We start from the raw sequence: 22,337 nt of genomic DNA on the forward strand, positions 1-22,337 counted from the left end.
TTTCTATTATATAAATTAATTAATAAAAAAACTAAAACTGGTATCCTTTTAAAACAAAGTTAAGTTGATGATTAAGAAATATGAAAAGAAAAGAAACATCCAAATAGCCGACATTGTTTCATATTAAAAAGGAAATATTAGGAATGGAGCAACTTTTTATTTTCTTCTTTCCTACCAAAAATAAAAAACTTTGCTGACACTGGATAGAAAAGCATATTATGCCACCAATGCAAAATCCGCTATCTTTTTTTTATTTTTTTTCAAAATGGAAATCTTCCAGAATGTCTTTCCTTTTTTTCTTGTCCATAGAAAGTTTCTTTATTTTGTCCATTCATCATTAAATTGTTTCAGTTCATTTAATAAAAAGTCTTATATTTAAATTTTCTTGTATACAAATTCTTTTAGTTTAACAATACTCACGAAAAAAAAATCTTATATTATTTAAATTTAAAAATACCTCATGATTTCATACTTAATTTTATTTTGTTTTGCCACTTTTTAGGGTTTTACGGGGAACGGAACCCCTGAAACTTGGCTTGGAAAAGCGTGAATCCAAAATTGCACCCCATCATCAGTTTCTGACCGACCAAACCTACTTTCAAATAAAAAATAAATAGTAAGAATGCCCGTGACATGCAGAGTTTATATATTAAATAATTGAGATTTTACCTTTTTTTAATATTTAATTAGTGTAATAAGATTCATTTATAAATATTTTTTAAATAATTACAATGATTTTTGAATTTTTCTTAGTAAGAATAAACATTAAACTTTTACCTCTAAAGTGTTAAACATGACGACTAGTTTGACTAAAATTTGACTTTGAAACTTGGCTTATAAGCTGGTTCAGAATAATTATACACTTTAATGTCTAAAGTGCAAAATTGGCTTATTTTATTTAAATAATATATTTTTTAAAATAAATTTTTTTAAAAATACTTTTTATTTAATGTTTTTTAAATCATGTTAACAACAATATCATTTATGCATGAATGATAATAAATTATTATCATTATTTTAATATGTTATCGTTCTCAAATGACTGATAATATCTAAAATATTGACACATGTTACGTGTATTAAATAAAATAGAATGATAATAATTTTTTTATTATTTTTATTATTTTTTAATATGTTATCCGTTAGGAAGATGCTAATGGTCCAGATAGCCAATCCTGTTAGAGGACGAAGGGAAAATGTGAAACAAGTTCAAGTTGGGAAACCTGGAGAGGACCCTCTCAAATTCTCTGAGAGAGTTGCTTACTATGTTGTTGCTGAGTGTTGTTTAGTCACTGCATTAAGGGATGGAATGAATCTTATTCCCTATGAATATATCATCAGTCGTCAAGGAAATAAAACATTGGATAAAGTCTTAGGTCTGCCTTCCTCCCTAAGAAAAAAAGCATGTCAGTAGGGTCTGAGTTCACTGGCTATTCCCCCTCTCTAAGTGGAGCAATCAGAGTGAACCCGTGGAATATTAATGCAGTCATGTCAATTTTTAAATAATATCGATTATTTAAGAACGATGATTTATTAAAATAATAATAAAATTTTAAGATATTGATATCACTAAAAAAATATCAAACAAAAAATTAATTTAAAAAATATATTATTCAAGTAAAAAAGCCTGCAAAATTTGTCACATTTCTAGATATTAGCTTAACGGCAAGAGTACAAGTCTAATTTTTAAAACTAAGGGATATTTTATATAATTAGCACAAATTTCTTACTATTCGATGAATTTTCCCTTTCAAAAAAAGTCCACTTTTTTTTTCCTCCTTGTCACACCATAATCTGATTTTGGAAAATGATGTAGCCATTTTGGAATGAGGTTGCAATAAAAGATGGATTCGATGACACATATTCCTCATCACATGCAGTCAACGCTTGACATGCATAAAAAGCAATTAAAAACTAGCTTACAGTATAATGACATACCTGAATATTTGGTTGTCATCGCGAATATTAGGAAAAGAAATTGGATTAAAATGGAGAAAAAAAATTACGACAACTTTTTCTTTATGTTAAAATTTGTTATGTAATTGACTTTATAAACTATAATCGGTCTAATTAGCCCACTCTATCGAAGTGTCTTTGAAATTGTTGATATATAAATTTAATGATTAATTGCAATTGTAGAAAATTATTAGAAACGCACTGCTAAAACGATAGGGAGGCTCCCTCTAGGCCATAAGATGAAGATTCGAATTCAATTATTAAAACCCATTCTATCGAATTCATATACATATTAACTGTTTCTACTTATGAACAAGTGTAAATTGAGTTTAACCAACTTAAAACTAGTGACCGAGGTCAAATTTGCACAAGGAATGACTCGAATTTTGCCACCTCTGCTCATCATGTTCATATCTATATGAAGTCAATTGTAATATAAATAACTAGTGACCACACTTAGTGATCCAGTAACCCAGTTTTTTCATTAACTGATTCAAGTTTAATAATATTATTAATATACATTAACATTATGAATAATATAGAGTTTTAAATTTTATGAAAATAAAACTCCTATATCATAGTTTTACTATCGATCAATTCCTATAATTTTTTACTCAAACCATCAAGATAAAATACAGTTATAAATAAAAGAGAATTTATATTTTATAAAAAATATTATTTTATATTATTTTAATTAACAAATAAAGATAAAATATCATGAATATTTTCTCATATATGTCAAATGAAAAAAGATCTTTTCACATTAGTATAAATTTAAAAAATTTTACACTCAATTTTAATATTTTATTATAAGAGTTTTTAAATTTACACTAGTTAAAAATATATTGTCCATGTTAAATTTTATTTTCTTCTTTATTTGTTTTATAAATCATTCTTTGTTATAAAACATGTCAAATTATAAACATAAACGAAATAATTCATAGACAAAATATCTATAAAATATCTGTATTTATAGATAGAAAAAAATCTATCTATAAATATAGATAGAATTTTTTTATTTTATATTACAGACTAATTTATAGATAGAAAAATTTGTTTGTAATTTTATAAGCTGATTTTTTTTTCTGTTTGTATTACAGATTAACATGAGAGTTGATTGAATGAAAGAATATTTTTTTTATAATTTTATTAGAAATAATTATAGCTACTTAAGAAAAAGTATTATTTTAATAAAATTATTAATATATGCTTTTATTTTGTTTATTATATTTTATAATATTTTTAAAAGGCCCTAATTTTCTATTTTGCCTAGGGTTTCAAAAAGGTCAAGAACAGCGCAATGAGGTTGGAGAAGGAGAAGTGTTGGAGTGTAAAAAAAATAAAGTATTTGAGAATGGAAAGTGTTGTTTAAGAGAAGTGATGAGTGACATGAGAAAAAATGGTAGGAAATATGTTTAATGAGGTAATATAATAACTATGAACAAAATAATTATTATAAATTAATTTATTATAAACAAAAAAATCTATCTATAATTTTATAAATAGTAAAATTTGTCAATAATAAATATATTTGTTATAGACAAAAAAATTGTCTATAAATTTAGAGATAAAAAAATTTGTCTATAAATTTATAGATTTAAAAATTTGTCTTTATAAATTATCAACGACGTTAAAATTATAGATATATTTTATTCATCTATAAATCTGTTTATAATTAATTAAAATTCATCAATAAAATTCACCTATATTTACAAATTTTGTAATAATAAATTAAACTTAAAATTTTAACCTAGATAGCAAGTTTGACTTAGGCTTAACTAATTAATTTTATTTATTTTCACTTTTAACAATTATTAATTTTACAAACTGAAATGACTTCTTCCGTAGATTTTAAAGATTAAATGCTAATCATTATAATTTTATAGATTAGAACGATGTTTTACCTTAAATTGATATGACACTTTATTTTTTTAAGTAGTTTTCAACTTTAAAATAACAATTAGTCTATGGTTATATCCTTGATTTTCTAACGATACAGCTGTTTTTATTGGCCAGCCAGTGGTTAATGTGATTTTAAATAAATGAAATAAATAAAGATTTGAGTAGGAGATTGAGGTAAATTTTGTTTTGAGTTAAGACTCTTCTTATTGTAAACAAATAAAATACTTTCGAAAATACAATATTTACAATAGTTGAACTCGTGTGACATCACTAACTTGCAGCTGTTGCTTCGTTTAGGAGGTTGGTATTTAAATTTACAGACGTTAATATATTTTAAGCTAATTAGGAAGTACTTCAAATAATTGGAGTGTTAATTAAACATTGTTTACCATAAAACAAGTGATGATCATAACTCCAGGAAAGGATTTCTAGACACCAACAAGGACAAATTTAGCAAATAAATTTTTTTCTAAAAAACTCATCCGTTTGATTATCCAATCTAACTTTTAAAAAGCAGCGTTTGAAAGATACTTTCAAATTTTACCAAATACAAATTTTTTAATGATCACTAACTCAGAAAACATATGCCTACCAAATCTTGGAATGACATTTTTTCTTTCTTTAACGAATTAATGTTTGCATAAAGAACGACAAACATCTCTCATGACTTTGTGATTAGTGTTGATTTGGATCCCCTTCTATTTAAGCTTTACTCACATGAACAACTCATTATTTCATGCATCTAGCTCACTTTTCCACTTTCGCTACATTTCATTCGATAACTTACTAAGTAATTATTAACAATATGTCTTGATATGTAAAACGTGCTTATCCACTTCCTTCCAAGCAAAAAGCATATCAAAAGATACTTGGGATAAAAAAATTGTTAAATTCGTCACTAAAATAAGATAAACACTCACAAATATCCTAAACAATTAAAGGATTAAAGATCAATATTTATGAAAAGACAAATGCTAACTAGTGTCTTAAAAATACTAGTTAAAAAAATCAAAATTTATTTTTTTTATTAAAAATCTCATTAATAGTATTACGTTTTTACTGTAGTTTCTAGTGTATTTTTAACGTAATTTGTAATTATTTTTTTTATTTTTTAATCAATGTCTTTAACTAGTTAGTAAGATCATTATTTAAAAAAATTATTAATGCACTGTTGTTATATATTTCCATACACTATAATATTACTTTTAACATTTTTTATTCATATATTCATTGACTAATATATTATTATCATATTCATTAACAGAAACTTTGAAATAAAACACGTTAACTGCTCTTTTGAGGGGAAAATCGATGTTTTTAAAGTGTTTAACTGGTATTGGGCAGCTCGAGCATTTAATTGATCTTTCCTTTATAATTTGAGTTGGCAATACATAGGAGAAAATAACTGAAAAGAATATAAAACTAAAAGAAACCTCTTTCCTGTGGATGCTCCAGCTCTTTTAATTACACTTATACTCGATTAAAAGATGGGAAGAAACTAAAAAAAAAAAAAATCTATATAAAAGTATATATTTTTCTCTTTTATTATTTGAATGAATAAAAAGAAAAGAGAGATTTAATTATATTAAATAACATTTAAATCTTTAAAATGTAACAAAAATACAATTAAAATAAAGATATACTTGCATGATATAACAACAATATATAATTATAAAGTTTTACACTTATGGTTAAGTTAGAATTAAAAAAAAAAAACTTCCTCAATTTTCTTTGAAGAAGTATACATATAAACTTTAATTTTACAAATAATATAATTTGTAATTTACTGATATAATTTTACATGTTAAATGTTTATTCATTTTTTGTCCGATTCTTAAATCTTTTTTAAATCCGTTCCTTAAACATGTTATATGTAAATTTTATTTATATTTTCATTTATATATCTACATTTGAGTAGAACTTTTTTTTTTTTTAATTTCCTCGTTAGAAACTCACGGTAAAATCACTTAAATCTCATTCCGTTCTTCATAGGAAAACCCAGCTAGATTCATTCCACTCAACCAAACATCCCTTTGGCATCATATCTACATTGGAAATAATCACGTTTACATATTTCTGTCTGAGCTTTTTGCTTCTGTTTTTATTTTATTTCTATATTATAGTTCATTGGTGGCTTTGCTTACAATATATGACTATGATCTGCCAACTGTACAAAAGTAATCTCAGATAGTTGTCTTTGTTATATGTTTCCGGATAGACACATTATAACTAAATGAAAACACAATAATATATATATAGCACAATACTTGCATGATGCTAATATATATATATATAATATATAAGCAATTAAAGATAAATGCTTATCCTATTGGGTAAGCTTGCATATATTTGATTATTTAAGATATGTTGTTCGCCGAGTCTTCAAGTTTGCAAATGGCCGCACTCCTTCACCGGGGGCTTTACTGCTTTAGAATCTTCTCCTTAAAAAATAGCGATTCTCTTTACCAGATAGTCTTTTTTAAAGGTTTCTTTTAAGCAAAGGCCAATGGGTTTTACCTTTTTATTCATTAAATAATAAAGGTGGTTTTTGTTACAATTTAAACTATTATTTGTTCAAGTTCCTATCTACGGTCTACCGCAAACAAACAAGGAAAATTTAGATGACAGGGTCGTTTTGTATACGACTGTGATGGCCATTGAAAAACACTACAACTTTGTCTCCTTACATAAAAATATCTATTTTTATTATAATGCACTCAGCTCCAAACCGTGTGCTATCTAACTTTTTTTAAAAATCTATCTATTATGCATTGTTTTACAGTAATTAATATGGAAGTTATTACAAACATATAGTAGTTTTTCATTTTTTATTTGTCAGTTATTTTAATATATACTGTTGGTGTTTGAATTTTATAGTCGTCTCATTGGTTTGCATGTTAATTTCAAATATTTTCCCCCTTAAATTAACTCGTATTTCAGAAGTTGTCTTTTCAAAGGTATAACTCTCAATATAAAACAGGTTACAAATATAAACAAAGATGTAATTTATGAACAATTTAATATTAAATTCACTTTTATTAGTATAAGTTTTTTTTAAATGTAAATTAAATTCTTAGTATGTATATTATATATTTATACTAACAAAATAATTTTACTATAAATAATTTTTTATTATGTATCTGTAAATAAATTTTAAAAAATCATACAAATTAAACTAAAGCAAACATTCATTGTTAAATTTCTAACCAAATTTTTATGATTAAGTATGATTCTTTAGTTTCCATGACACCTTTAGTTGATATTTCAAATCTGATCGATTAGTGAAGTGTTACACTTAATCTAATATAGTCATTTTAAAAAATAATGATCAGTAAAAATAGTAAAATAAAATAGCAATCATATTATTAATATACGTTCTCCTTAAATTTGAGCTGAGTTTAATATGGTATTTTATAATTTTAAATGTATTGTTAAATAAACTTTTAGAATCTCCTTTACATTAATGATAATTTTTTTCATAATTGTTATTTTTAAATTTTTTACTTGAATTTAAAATATTCTTGTATTATATAAAATGTTTGCTATGATTAAAGTAAAATCATGTAAACTTAAATTGAATAAAAATATTAATATTTTTTTTAGTGTAAATTCATGCTACTTGTATCTTTAAGAACTCAAATAAATATATATTTTTTAAAATAGTGCACAATAATCAAAGACAATAAGACAATATATCGATAGCATATAGGACATTAGTCAGTGTGTCAACGTAATTTACGAAGTTTGTTTTGTTTTGATGTATTATAAAGAGAGAACAAGACTTGATATAAAATTCAAAAAATATATATTTAGTTATCACTGAAAATAGAAAAAAATGCTTAAATATGTTAATTGATTTGTTTATTTTATTTAAACTACATGTATTTTTTTCTGAAAATAATTTTATTCAAATCGACAGTATTGAAAGATTTAATTCAACATCACAAATTAGCATAAATAAATGCTTAAATTTATTTTCTATGCATATATAGGTTTTTGTTTGCATACGTGCAGTTGTAATTTTTTATGTATAAATCATCTAAAATAAATATATTTAAAAGTTAAAGTTTTCACCAATAAGGATGCTTGGTTTTTATAATTTAAAATTGTTCTTAAATTTTGTAGACTATTTTACGATGTAAATAGAAACTTTTTTTTTTTTTATCTTTTTAGTTTTTTTATGATTTTGTAATACAAATATTTATCTAGGACTTTTTTTTTTTTCTGACAGCCGAAGTCAACTAATATTGGTGCAGAACATTCCATTATGGATAAATATGCTTATGCTTGGGTTTTTTTTTTTTTTTTTGGATAAAGAACACAGGGAATCTCCCATGTTTTTGGTTTATCTTATTCCGTTTTTAGTGATCATTCCTGGAATAATAATATATGCACATAATATTATATTTCTGTAAATTTTATTATTTAATTATAAATGGACTTTCTTTTTTGCATAATTAGTTGATCAATTTATTCTCAATACATATGTGAAAAGTACGGAAGAATATATATTGCGCAGTAATATATTTTCTATTGTTTGATGTTTTGACTGATTCGTTAAAAATGTGATTTTATTTAGTTGGCTCCTGTTGAGGGATGAAAGTATAATTATAATTAAACTTAAGATAAAATATATGCATAATAAATTATGAAATTAAATCTTAAATATTCATTTTAAAATTACAAACTTTAAATATAATTATTTTAGTTTTAATATTTCAATATGTATCTCTTTATTTAAAAATATTTTTTTTTTGAAAATAAGGATAGAAACTAAGAGTATGTTTGATTTCCTTTCTAAAAATACTTTTTTGTTTTTAAAAATTAAATTTAACATAAATTTATATTAAATTTTATTTTTAAAAATATAAAAATTTTAGAAGAGAAATCAAACATCTCTAATTATTTGACTGGTTATGACAAATACTTATATTCTATATATATATTTTAGATTATGAATTAAACAACACTCAATAAATAAGAGATATTAAACATGTGTTGTTCAACTTATATTTTAAAAAATATATTATCTTTTATCAACTTTCCGAAAAAACTTTAAAAGTTCACACGGGATAAATTTAAATATTTATTGATAAAAACTAGTTGAATTTTTAGATGGATGATCGGTTATGTGAGGAAACTTAAATAAAAAATTGATAGAAAGTTACTGTAAACGTCTATTTTTATACATTAAATGTAAATTTTTATTTTAAAATAAAAAATTGTTAGGAAATTATTTTAAATAAGATTTATTTTCTTTTTATTTAATGTGAATTTTTTGTATTTGAAATTAATTTAAACTTTAAATTAAATATTTATTATAAATAATAAAAAATTAAAATTAAAAATATATTATATAATATTTTGTATTTAAGACTGTATTTAAATTTAATAACATCCATATAAATAGTGCATTGTAAGATAAAATTATTAATTAATATTAATGTAGTTGGAGTAAATTACTAAATACAACTTTTTGTATATCATCAACTAATTAGATAATAAAATTTTAAAAATATATTATAAAAATTAACACATTTTTGACAATTAAGAATGTAAATAAGTTTAACTTATTTAATAATTTCAAAACTTAAATTTAATTTATTAAATATTGTGAACTTTTTGTAAATTTTTTGTTAGATTTAATATGACTTTTTTTAAAATTTGATTTAGTTTAAGAACTTTTTTTAACGAGCTATTTTATATTAAAATTTGTAATAAGCTATTAATTTTTTTATAAGTAAATCATTTAACCATTTAAAATATATATATATATATATATATCTTTATAAAGAATATAACAATTATATCTAAATAAGTTATAAAAAGGTAATTTAATATTTTTAATATTTATGATAAAATTATATATTTTTGTTTTATTTTTAAAATATATATTTAATTTAAATAAATAAATCATTAAACATATCACAAACATAAATATATAGATATATCAAACAACAATTAGGCAAACGACTCTAAAAAATGTCAACTTCATTTTTTATAAAAAGATTATATTTTTAATTTAAGATTTTATTTATTTAAAATTTTAATTTATTTTAATTTTTATATAAAATTATTTAATATATTATTATAAATTTTATGAGTATTAAATAAGTATTTTTATTAAATTTAATAAAATTTTTCTCAAATTCAAATACGACTTATTTAATTAATTAAATCATTTAAAAAACTAAAATTAAGTTTAGATTTTAAGTATATTAACATTACCTATGTTCATCTCTATTAACAATAGTAAGCTCTGGATGGATACTCTGACTTGTTTCTATCCCTCTTAAAAATATTAACTTGTACGTGAATTTGAGCCTTATTTGTGTTTATAAATTATTCTCTTCATCGTTATTTTATCAGATTCATTCTTAAATATGATAAAAGATTATTAATAATACATACTGTTTACTTTTTTATTTATAAAACTATTAAAATAAAAAGTAATTACGTAATACATTTTAGGTTTTTTTAAAATTAATAATTCTCTTGTAATATTTAAAATCATATAAAAAATGTTTACGCCGTAAATACATTTAATTTGCACAGGGAATTTTCTTTTCCATATGAAATTATCATATTCGTTCCAAACATTCTGCGTACGTTCCCTGCTTGACTAGGAGTTTTAAACGAGGTCTGAATTTACGTTGAATCATCCCCTGTTTTTCTGGAAGAAAATGTTATAGACGGTAACTAGAAAGGAGAAAAAGCAATAAGATATTTATTTATTAAATTTACACACGTATGTCCAAATCTGCCGATACAAGCCAAAATCTGGGAATTGAAATTCGGAGAGCCTTGAGCCATACATACGTTTTGCGGATGAAGATCCTCTGAAATGTAGATGCAATTTTTTTGGTACATAAAATTTCTTACGGTCTTTTCAAATTTATTAGTAGCTCTGCCACTGTATATACAAATTAATATTTAATTTATTAATGTTAATAAAAAATAATTATATATTACAAATTTATCTTTTATTTCAAAATTATTTATATTAAATAATTAAATTAGTTTGTTATATATTAAATGAAATTAACGTGTTTTACAAGGCAGTTAAATACCATATAAGCCAATCAACTATTTATTTTTTTTACTATAAAGAGGTGTTTTGGTTGGATTTTTTTTGAAAAATCAAGTTAAAATAAAACATTTGATGATCGATGGTAATTTATAAATTAATTATTACGTAAAAAAGTTATATTTTAATCTTTATATAAATCATTTGTCATGCTTTCGTCCCTGTGTTTTAACATGATTAAATAGAGATTAGAATTTAATGAACATATATTTTTTACAGTATTAAAACAGTGAACATAAAAATTGTAATAAAATACTAATATAAAATTAGAATTAAATTAAAATTTTTTTTTTGGGTTAAAAAACTATGAAATTTTAAAAGATAAAAAAGAGACTAATAATAGAATTTGTATTAATTTAGTATATCTTAAAAAAAGGTTTGAAAAGAAAATATACTTAAAAAGCTGAAATAAATAGGAATGAAATGAAAGTGATAATCTGGAAAACTTATTCTAAGTGAGTCATAATCTCAATCCAAAACGCGCACAGTGCAGCACTCGCAAAGAAGTGCAGCGTGATTCTAACGCGTGGAATGATGAAATTTAAATGAAATACGGGAAGTACTATCATCAGTTCTCTACAGCTCAGCATCACACAATTCCTCTCTCTTCGCCTATATATATACCCCTTATGCGGTCCCTCCTCATTTCATTCACTCCCAGTCTTCCGTTCCCTGCAATTCCATCACTTTTTTTCTTTCTCCGCCAAACAATTCCCTCTCATTTCGCCTCTCTCTTACTCTTTCTTTCTTCGTTCTCGAGAAACTTCGTTAGGGTTAGGGTTAGGGTTAGGTCTAGGGAGTTAGGTTTCACCATGAGGTTGAGGGAGGACGTACCTTGTAGGAACGATGAAGGTATTGAGAAAGAGGAAGTAATAGAGGACGTAACTGTGCCACAAAATCAATGGTGTCCTGTGGTGAATGCTGGATTTTCTTCGCCTAAGAGACTCGTTGTCGTTGGTTATGCTCTCACTACTAAAAAGATTAAGAGTTTTTTGCAGCCTAAGCTTGAAGGTTTAGCTAGGTAAACTGAACATTTTTTTATATAAATATCGCCAACAAATACCGTTAATTCGATATACCTTGTTGCGATTTCCTTTTTAAAATTCAACAGATAAAACTAAAATTAACTTAAATCCTTCTTTCTTCTTCCAAAAGTGGCCTTCAATGTGTGGTTCTTTTCAACTAATAAGGTTTTTCCAACATGCGTCGTTTTCGCTAGGTTGGCGAGAAAGTGAAAAGAAAATTTGTGATCCTCGGAGTATTCGCTCGTAATGAGAAGATATTTTTAGAATTTTTGTTTGTTTCACGGGAAATATTGTAAATAACCGTGTTCTTTCTGAAAAAGTAAAAAGAAATTACCTCCTTCGGGTTCTTAGTTAGTCATGAAATCGTGTAGATTTGTTAAAAGAAGTACAAATTCTGAATACATGGATTAATAATTTTTACTTCGTAACTATGTACTGTGTTTTAACTTGGTGGGTCACTGATTACAATTTCTACAAATTCGCGCACAGGAACAAGGGGATACTATTCGTAGCTATCGACCATAATAGGCCTCTTTCAGATCAAGGTCCTTTTGATATTGTGTTGCATAAGGTTATATGCTTTTTCCTATCCTGAATCTTCTTTTCTTTTAGATTCAACATGTTGCGATAACTTTTTCCAGTTCCATATCACATCCTTTCATGATAATTTGTTCTGACTAGTTTTTCCATTTTGTTTCTTGGAAAATGCAGTTATCAGGAAAAGAGTGGCGCCAGGTTCTTGAGGTTGGTTTTATCTTTTTCCAGCACGTGCTTTTATTGTGTTGGACAAGAATGATAATTATGCTTTTATTTCTTCCTCTTGTATTTGATGCTAATTGGGATGGGGTAAGAAAACGCTGGAAAGGCTGGTCAACGACTAGCTTTTTTAACTTCCTGTCTGACATAATTTGCAGAGTAATTGTCCCTATCTCTCACTATGAATCATGAACCAGTATGTGAGGTCGAGGCCTCAAGGTTCCCGCAAGTGAGGATGTCACTTCTTTCAGGGCCATCTAGCTGATTTTGTCAGGTTTTATATGACGAATTTTTTCAAAAGGTTTTTTCCCCCCCCTTATAAATTCTTTTGGGCAGGTCATTTCTTCTGAGTGCAACGGTACCCTTCTGGTGGTTTAAGAGAGATAGATGCCCTATAAGTTCCATTCTCATTTTCCAACTCTCTGTGCTGTAGTGTTTGCTATACTTCTAAACTAGATATGGATGTTATAGTGGTCAAGTATGTATAGTATTATGCGAGTTGCTCCCCTCACTTGTCTGATCAATGGACTGGTTGACTGGGCACAAATTGCGGTGACTATCACATGCCTTTATTAACCCATATTTGCTACCTGGTTGATGCCCTCACTCTGTACTGTATTTACATGCATGTCTGACATTCTTTCATAAAAATTTCCTAAGCTGTAATAATACCTATTTCATGTACTATGCTTTCATCTATATTATTAGTAAATAAATTCTTCTGTATCTGTCTTTTATGTTGAAATTTCAACATTATACCCACAAAAAATGGAAAATTTATGTTTAATCAGAAGACTGATGCAAGCGTTTTGCATTGCATTTTCAATTTTAGGGATTTTGTTGCAAATACATCTTCTATCATTTTGCTTTAGATCCATTTTCCTGATATCTCTGTGAAATTAAAAGTTAAAATGAATTATAAATTTATTCTGTAATGCCTTGTGAATAATTTGTTGAACTCACTATTTTCATGATTATTGGTTGATCATTAATTAAGGTTAAGCTTTCATACTTGTATGAATGAGAGTTTAATCAAATTTCTGCTATGCTCTCTTCTGCCTTGGAATCTTAGTTGTCACATTCTAGTGTTTACTGAAGGGAACATCAAAGTTTCTTGTTTGAGTTTAGCAGAAAATGTGAACTGAAGTAAGGATTCTTTCGAGATGAATAAATATTCTGAGAATTCTTTTGGAAAAAGACAATGTTGATTTCTTATGTTTGGCTGTTGCATTTTTTTAAAATAGTATTTAGAGAAGCAATGACCTATCTTCTTATCTCTTAACTTCTGAATGTATTTTAGGAATATAGGCAGTCACACCCAGAAGTTACTGTTCTGGATCCTCCGGATGCCATACAACATTTACGCAACCGTCAGTATATGCTTCAGGCTGTTGCAGATATGAATCTTTCTGATGCCTATGGTAATTTTTCTCTCTTCACCTTGATTATAAATTTTGGCTAGATGGAAATTTCTTTTCAGTGATGCTGTATTCTTGGTAATTTGAGTCAACGGCTAATGAATTTTCTCATACTAAATATCCACGCAGGCATAGTTGATGTTCCTCGGCAATTAGTTATCAAGAGAGATGCATTAGCCATCCCAGAGTTGGTCAACAGAGCTGGCTTGACTTTACCCCTTGGTATGTATATGTTGGTTTTTCAACTACTTTTAGATGCTGCAGTTATGCGATTTCTCAGAGCATGGGCGCATGGACATTTATTGTTACGAGGGTTGTGTTTTTGAGGCAAAGTCATTAGAACTAATGAAAATAGGCATGGTAATCCTATCTTTTTTGTGTCTGATCAGATTACTTGTTACTTAATTTTTTGGTGCTTAATTTGGACTTTCCTTCTTTTGTTGCAACTTCAAAATCATTTTAGTTGCAAAGCCACTTGTTGCTGATGGAAGTGCAAAATCCCATGAATTATCACTTGCTTATGAGCAATACTCCCTTCAAAAACTTGAACCTCCTCTTGTTCTTCAGGAGTTTGTCAACCATGGTAAGCAATTGATGTTTATTGAGCAATTTTTCACTCTTAAATGACTAGAAGGCCATTCATTATGAAAAAAAAAAGTGAATAACACATGCTTTTTTCATTTTGGTGTAGGGGGTGTTCTCTTTAAGGTTTATATAGTTGGTGATGCTATAAAGGTAGTTAGACGGTTTTCATTACCTGATGTTAGCAAGTGGGAACTCTCCAAAGATGCTGGCATATATAATTTTCCAAGGGTTTCTTGTGCTGCAGCTTCTGCAGATGATGCAGATCTGGACCCTACTGTTGCTGGTAAGTTATCATGGCTTCTGGACCAAAAGCTTTCTATAGATCTTTACTATTACAAACTTAAACTGGTCTTCACAATCTCCACCCTAAAGAAGGGAAAAAAACAACTCCTTAGAAATTAAGTCCTGGTTTGTTCTCTTGGGTTGATAACCTCTCATCGAAAAGCATTTTAGTTTGATGCCATAATTCTCATACTATCATGTCAATTTATTTTGAAGAAAATGCTGTTTTATAATCTATTTGATTATAAAATTCAATATTTGTCTGGCCTAATATTGGGTTGGGTGGTGATCTGAATCTGGCTATTGGAAATCTAAGTCAACTGACTTGTTAGGTTACTAGTACATCCACATTTTTGGATGGATATAGAAAGGGTCTGGAGTAAGGGCGCAGGTATCCAGATAAAGAAATATATATGCTGCTGCAGTCTTGAAAGTGTTCATAACTGCACTGCATTTGCTAGTCTCCTGATTTTCTTCATCATTTTTCTCCCTGCAGAGCTTCCTCCAAGACCTTTACTAGAGAAACTGGCTAAGGAACTTCGATGGCGATTGGTAATTTGCTCAATTTTTTTGCTCAATGGCTTCATGCTTCAAAATACAGTGACTATAATTAGTTTGTCATTATTCTTATTTTCCAGGGTCTTCGTCTATTCAACTTGGATATTATTCGCGAGTATGGAACAAGAGATCATTTTTACGTCATTGACATAAACTACTTCCCCGGTAAGAGAAGATCTTTCTTCATATAGAAGATCTTGCTGTTTACTATTTTATCTTAGATGGTAACTTAAATTCACACTTTTTAGACATATTCTTTAATTATATGAAATCTCATACCCCCACTAATAGAGTATGCCCTAAGTGTTTAGTAGGCCCAAATCAGACTGAACCTAATGATAAAAAGTGTTGAAAAGAACATGTCAGAGTTTATCTATAATAATTTCTTTTGATATTATAACGAGTTTAATTATAATCATCTGATTTTCCTATCTGACATTTTTATGACTTTCTTTTTTTGACAAAGTGTTTGTACTCTCAATTTCGTGAGAATATTAAAGAGTTGCCTTTTACCGTTCAAAACATTTTTATTGGTCTTAAAATAGTTTAAATATGCTGCAGGATATGGCAAAATGCCAGAATATGAACACATATTTACAGACTTCCTTTTGAGCTTGGGGCAGGGGAAGTATAAGAAAAAATCTGGCTAAATTAATTCTTTCCAGCCCTTTGATTTATGGAGTCCTCTTAATGTAAGCATGTCTGCCTCTCATTTGGTTTGAAGCTTCAAATTATGGCTGTAGGTAGTATCTTTAGAAATCATCAGTGCTCTTAATTTTGGCAGTTTTGCTCTATATATGGTGGAAGTGCCAGGAAGAACTTTAAATAGATTGTGTTTTGGAAACTTGGACCTGTACAGAGGAACTTTCTGCTGCCTTTCCAAAGTAATGAATGTTGTTGCATTAGCCAAATCCTGAAATTCCGGCGGGTAGCTTGATGACCGAAGGTGTCAATACCTGCAGTGTTGTATTTGAAGGATTTGTCTTCGCACCGAGGGGTGCTGTTGACCATGAATGTTGATAATGTTTGATCAGTTGATGGATACTGACCGTTCTTTGCTGTATATAGGTATAAATTCTTGACAGTAGGAATCTAATGCAGATTTTCATCAAAGCACACTTTTTTGTATTTTGTTTACAAATGATCTCATCAGCATGCCGAATAACCGCCGGAACCCCTTGCTCCTGCCTGTTTTACGTATGCGTCTCATTGTCTGTCTTTTTTTGGGTCAAAACATGTCTGTCTGCCTTAACCGTAATTTTTAGCCCTCCATTTTAAGTGGTAAAATTATACAGTAAAATGTTTGAAAGTTATGAAATGATATTTGTGCAATGCGTTAAAGTATTTTTGTTTTCTCTTCAAGTAACATTTTGTATTTAAAATAAATGCGCTCTTTCTTGATCGAACTTTATCTGTTCGGCTTGTATCAAACTATCCGGGATATCCCAATAAAATTACTGTGTCGTAGAGAAAGATAAAGTCTATTATAACCTTCATTTTTTAAGTTGTTACTTTATATTTTTACTCAATTACACCTTTTATTTTCATATATTAAACAAATATAATTCATTTTAACTTAACAAATTGTTATAATATTTTCATCTAGATTAACGATTAATTTAAATGAAATGAAATTAATTATTTTTTAATGTGTTCAATGATTTATAACAATAATTTTTATTCAAAACTATATTTTTTAATGTTATTATATGAGCTCTTATTATGTTTATTTAATATGTTAAAATAAACTGAAAATAATTCTCTATTCTTAGGACTTCTATATTCAACTTATTTTAATGGTTTCTTTTTTTGGTAAAATAAATTGACTTATTTTTAAAGAATATTAAAAATATGTTTTTTTAATATATTTATAGTTATTAATTAAATTTTGTTTAAAGTTAAAAAATATTGGAGAGAAAAGCTAAATTAAACGTAAAAAACAATAAGAACATTATTTTTTTAATGTTTATTAGCTTTAACTAATAACTATAAATTATGTTAAAGTATGTTAGTAAGATTTCTCCTTTTCAAAACTTTCTTGCATTGTTTTGGATCTATCTTCTTGCTGCTGTCCTAGGTTACCAATTTTCTTTGTTATGTGTTGGATGGTAGTTCAGTTCTCTTGTTCACAACATGCTGTAATTGATGTTTTGACTCGTGGACCCTGAAATTTTTTTTTCTGTTATGACTGCGTCAGTTGTGCTAAGTTTCGAAACAAACTAACATATTTTCTAACATAGTTAACGTGACTTCTACTTTTTCTCAATTCTAATTTAATATTTTTTATATTTTTATAATTTTTTATAAATTTTAGTTAATAGTTAAAATTGTATTAAAAATATCGCATTTCTGGTTATGTCATTGTAGATTCATAGTTATTCAAACATGAATACAAATACGCATTAAAACAGCTGGGAAGGGAAGATGATGTTCTGCCCTAATTCTAGTTCAGTAACAAATGTAGATTCTTCACTCGCATACCACTATTGGACTTGATGGTTTTGGTACATAACGCATGGTCCTAACATCATCTCACTCTGATCTTTGACTTAAAAATGGTATACCCATCCCATAAATCCTAGCATTAGCTAGTGACTGTTTATATTTTTTGGTCTTAGCGGGTATTTTTATTTAAACTGACACAAACAAGGGTTTCCTAGGTAGCAGTAGGTTACATAATGCCCAAGGAAGCCACAAGACACGCAAAATATCGTGGTAAACAGTTCTTGTTGATGGTGGAGGGTTTGGTGATGGACAGAAAATATATTCAAACAATATTTTTTTATAATTCAGGTAATTTTTTCAGAACTACAACTATCTTTTACAAGTAATCTTGTTTGAAGAGTTGAACTAACGACCCATTCGTAAGCAATTGAATTTCTTAAAATTTTAAATTCATTAAAAAAATGCTTAATTCAAACACATGGGTGATTAAAAATAAGAATATTTTTAAAGAAAAATGATAAATCATACATAAAGTTTTCCCATTAATATTTAATAAATAAAATGCTTACAATTTATTCTATATCAGAACAATGAACAAAAATCCAAAAAAACTAAAAAATGTAGGACAAGTAACCGTTAAAGCTTCTTCCTACGACAACGTGACAGATAAATACGTTGGGGAACGAAGCATGTTTTCTTTGGGTTGAGCGTGAGCTGTCAAGACGATAGACGGCCCAATTGGGTTTCACGTCTTGCAAAGTTCATAAAAGCTAGAAACCCTCCCTTCGCAGCTTAGTGGCAAGCTAGAGGGATATGTACCTTAAAAAAAAACAGGGTTTAAATTCTGTTACGTGCAAAAAAAACACACCCATATTCTTCCCCCAATCTCTAGCCCCTCCCCCTCGACCAAAAAACAAAAAATAGTAGAATTTATTGCAGATACAGGGGAAGGTCGTCTCATATGATATGATAAGTCATCCTCTATTGGTTTTCTACTTAAATACCATTTGAGTCCCTTTTATTTATTTTAAATTAATTATCACTTTAAAATAAAAATATATTTATTACTTTTTTAATAAAAACTTTATTTATTAAAAATATTTTTTTCAATTAACAACTAAAATCACTCTAAAATTAGATTTGAAGTTTTTATCCCCTTTCAGACATCAATTGGGAGAAATAAGGCGGTAACTAGAGAGGATAAAATTCATCACATTCCTAATTTTAATCTCAATATTAACATCTAAATTTGGCGTAGACACGACACCTAATACAAGTATATTATTATTACCATACACATTCGGAAAAATGAAAAGTTTTAGAAACCAAAATGTAAAATCAATATAACTCTTTGTTTAATTATTATGATATTTCCGTTTGTAATTTCGTAAGAAAATTAAAAAGTGTGTGGGTGTTTGAGGACAAGTGTATTCTTAACCGAATTCACAATCACATAACGATGTAGTTTGCGCAATAATCATAACGCAGGCAAGAAATGACAAAGCTTAATCGAAAATATATAAGTAGCGAATTAGTACAAAGAAGGTTTTAGAGAGGTAAACAGAAAAACATAAGCAGAGGAAGCAATTGATAAACGAAACCTAAATAGGGAAAGAGTAGCATTAGGCTTGATGAAAAAGAAGAGAGTACCGAGTGGCTAAGTAGAGGGAGAGGAAGGTGGAGCAGTAACGGCAACGGATGAATCATCGGCGGGAATAACAACGGTCCAATCAGGAGGAAGAGGAGGCAATGGAGAGTAGACGGTAGGTTTGCGATTTATATCCCATGGTTGCGTCTTGCGTGGTCTCGTCTTCATGTGATGCGATGTTGCCTTCTTTTTCGGCCTCGAAGAACACACGATCGTCAATCCACTCTCACTTATTCTTGGAATTGAAGATTGTGGCGCCATCACCACTCGTGACCCCAATATGCTTGTTGACACCCACATCGTCTTCCCTTCTCTTCTCTCCACTCCTCTGTTCTCTCCCTAACACTCGTCCCTTACCAGTTTATCTATCTCCATTTTTTTATAATTCCTAATTTGCCCTTCTACTTTGCGTTCCCAGTTCAAGGCCCATTGTTTCGTGTTCCATTTTTTTTTTGCTTCTAGGCCCAATAGATATGCCAAGCCTTCAACTCTTTCAGTGATCTTTTCTTTCTTTCTTTTTGGGCTTCGCCTTCTATAAATATTTACGAAGCTGCAATTGCAAACGCCCTTCGCTACCGTTAATCTGCGATTTGATTAATTGGTTTTCTTTAAGGTGTGTTCAACAAGAGTACATGTTAAAAATAATTAAATATACTTTATTAAATGTTTTAAATTATCGTTGAAAAATATTATTGAGTGTTTTTTATGATCTTGAGAAAACAAATATTTTAATAAAAAGTTTATTTTTAACATTTTAATACGTGTTCTTTAACATACATAAAAAAAATTGTTGATTAATAATGTAAAGGTTAGAGATACTTTGGTCCCTAGAAATATGCTCTATCTTGATTTTAGTTTTAATTACATTTTATTTTAGTCTTTATATTTTTCCAAATTATTAGTTTTTGTTCTTTATCCTTGTGTGTGTGTTCTTTTTTTTAATATTACGAAGACACTTTATAATAAATTTTTAAAATGATTGAAATTTATTACAAATAATAAAAGTACAAAAATAAGTTATTAAATTTAGAGTGAGAAAGTGAATTTTATATAATTTTTAATAATATATAGTCAATAACTAATAGTATATTACTATATCATTTCTCTTTCATGAAAATAAATAAATAATAAATTAAAAAAAACACTCAACTTTACACGGTTCAACATTTCTTGCCCTTGTTCATAAATATCCAATATATTTTTATTACTTTATAATTTTAAATTAAAAAAATTACAAAACAACTCATCTAAGTTTTTTTGTATGAGTAAATTTGCAATTCCTTACCTTTATAATTTTTTTTGAAAAAATTGCAAACTTTTAATATACATAAAAGATATACCCTTATCTTAAAACATTAGGAGAGATTTATATCAACGAGTCACTTAAACAAACTAACAATTTTGATAGCATTTTTAGAGCATACAAAGGATACTTAAAACATTAAGAGAGATTTTTTTTATTAACGAGTCACTTAAACAAACTAGCAATATTAATATAATTTCTAGAACATACAAGGGAGACTTAAAACATTAAGATAAAGTTCCATAAAATTATAAGTAAATCATATAAGAAAACTTAGATATTACATCTAATACAAAAACTTAAAGGTATTAGATTTTGTCTTTTCATTATATACCGGTTGGTTAATTATGTTCATCATCATTAAATATGAAACTTTTTCCACTCGCAATTGACTTCAAAACATTTAACAATTATTAAAGACTAAAATTAATAATTTAAAAAGCATGGAGATTAAAAGAAATTATAAAAGTTTAAATATTATATATTCTGAACACATATTTTAGTAGTTTTTAACAAGTACAACACATATAGTAAACTTTTATAAAAAAATATATAATTCAATGCATTAATATTATTAAATATTACAATTTTAATGTAATATTTTTTTTTCTGTGTAGCATTACACATGTTAAAAAAGTTGTTCTAATAATGTCACGAAACAAATGCTATACACGGCCGTATATTCCTCACGAGTCTATTGTGTGACGATGTGAGAACTCTCTGGTTACTTCAACTTTCACTTTCGTTTGCGGAGACCACATAGATCTAAATCAATCCTTCTACTTGCTGTGAAAAATTATAGCCAAATACAAGCAACTTATAATGAAAAACCACACGCACAAAAAACAAAGGGAGTTTTTGAAGCAATGACACTATATTTTTAAACTTGGAAGTCAGTTATCCCAAGAAGGCAAGAAGCAAAGTGAGAAAAATGAATTATCGTAAACCATTTAAATAACTCCCTGCTATTGTTTATTTGATCAGTTTACATGTGCCCAATACTCTTCCGGTTTAGATAAATATAACTGTTTTGGTCAATTAGGAGATGCTTTTGAACGTACTTTGCCGAATGGCCGCTTTGTGTCTTCGAAGGAGAGGATTTTAGTGTTATTTTTTTTCCTCACACCCTAAATTTTACTAGAAAACAAATGCACTAGTGTATGCTTCTCGTGGCTTTATTCGTTTCCCAACAGTTAAACAAATATTAATTTCCCTTGTCCGTTAATTCATTAGCTGTTATCAACAATGTTTATAAGGGGCGCAAACAAAATCCACTTAATTACGTAACATGGCGACAAAAGAATCATTAACACTCACCTTTGTTACCACTCTATATATACAGAATGGGACTCATGGATTATTTTTCGTTGAG

At 27.4% G+C, this 22,337-nt stretch overlaps 2 protein-coding genes across 8 annotated transcripts; one reads left to right on the plus strand and one right to left on the minus strand.

Annotated features, from left to right (window-relative positions):
- The first annotated feature begins 11,589 nt into the window (after positions 1-11,589).
- LOC113864527 (inositol-tetrakisphosphate 1-kinase 3-like) lies at positions 11,590-16,905 on the plus strand. 7 transcript variants are annotated; one of them, XM_027498350.1, is made up of 12 exons: positions 11,590-11,966; positions 12,460-12,541; positions 12,682-12,714; positions 12,885-13,027; positions 14,027-14,147; positions 14,274-14,366; positions 14,608-14,727; positions 14,836-15,012; positions 15,508-15,563; positions 15,650-15,734; positions 16,131-16,261; positions 16,336-16,898. In XM_027498350.1, exons 5-11 carry the CDS (start codon positions 14,105-14,107, stop codon positions 16,217-16,219), a joined length of 663 nt encoding a protein of 220 aa, XP_027354151.1. In that variant the 5' UTR covers positions 11,590-11,966; positions 12,460-12,541; positions 12,682-12,714; positions 12,885-13,027; positions 14,027-14,104; the 3' UTR covers positions 16,220-16,261; positions 16,336-16,898. The 7 variants fall into 7 exon arrangements, 5 of the variants coding, with proteins under 5 accessions (XP_027354151.1, XP_027354150.1, XP_027354148.1 ...); XR_003504866.1 differs by having other exon boundaries at positions 11,595-11,966; positions 14,274-14,504; positions 16,354-16,678; XM_027498349.1 differs by having other exon boundaries at positions 11,595-11,966; positions 12,885-13,278; positions 16,354-16,678.
- Positions 16,906-19,671: 2,766 nt separating this feature from the next.
- On the minus strand, positions 19,672-19,962 carry LOC113866180 (50S ribosomal protein 6, chloroplastic). The gene has a single exon (XM_027501063.1). It carries the CDS (start codon positions 19,960-19,962, stop codon positions 19,672-19,674), a length of 291 nt encoding a protein of 96 aa, XP_027356864.1.
- Between the last annotated feature and the right edge of the window lie 2,375 nt (positions 19,963-22,337).

The sequence above is a fragment of the Abrus precatorius genome, unplaced genomic scaffold, assembly GCF_003935025.1.
Source record: "Abrus precatorius isolate BTA unplaced genomic scaffold, Abrus_2018 Scaffold4, whole genome shotgun sequence".
NCBI classification, from domain to species: domain Eukaryota; kingdom Viridiplantae; phylum Streptophyta; class Magnoliopsida; order Fabales; family Fabaceae; genus Abrus; species Abrus precatorius.

Excerpts from the sequence above, each read along its gene's own strand:
- LOC113864527 (XM_027498347.1), top strand. The coding sequence starts at position 11,758 with ATGAGGTTGAGGGAGGACGTACCTTGTAGGAACGATGAAGGTATTGAG. Across the intron at positions 11,967-12,459 it reads AAGCTTGAAGGTTTAGCTAG|GAACAAGGGGATACTATTCG; the intron begins GTAAACTGAACA and ends ATTCGCGCACAG. Across the intron at positions 12,715-14,026 it reads AGTGGCGCCAGGTTCTTGAG|GAATATAGGCAGTCACACCC; the intron begins GTTGGTTTTATC and ends AATGTATTTTAG.
- LOC113866180 (XM_027501063.1), bottom strand. The coding sequence starts at position 19,962 with ATGTGGGTGTCAACAAGCATATTGGGGTCACGAGTGGTGATGGCGCCA.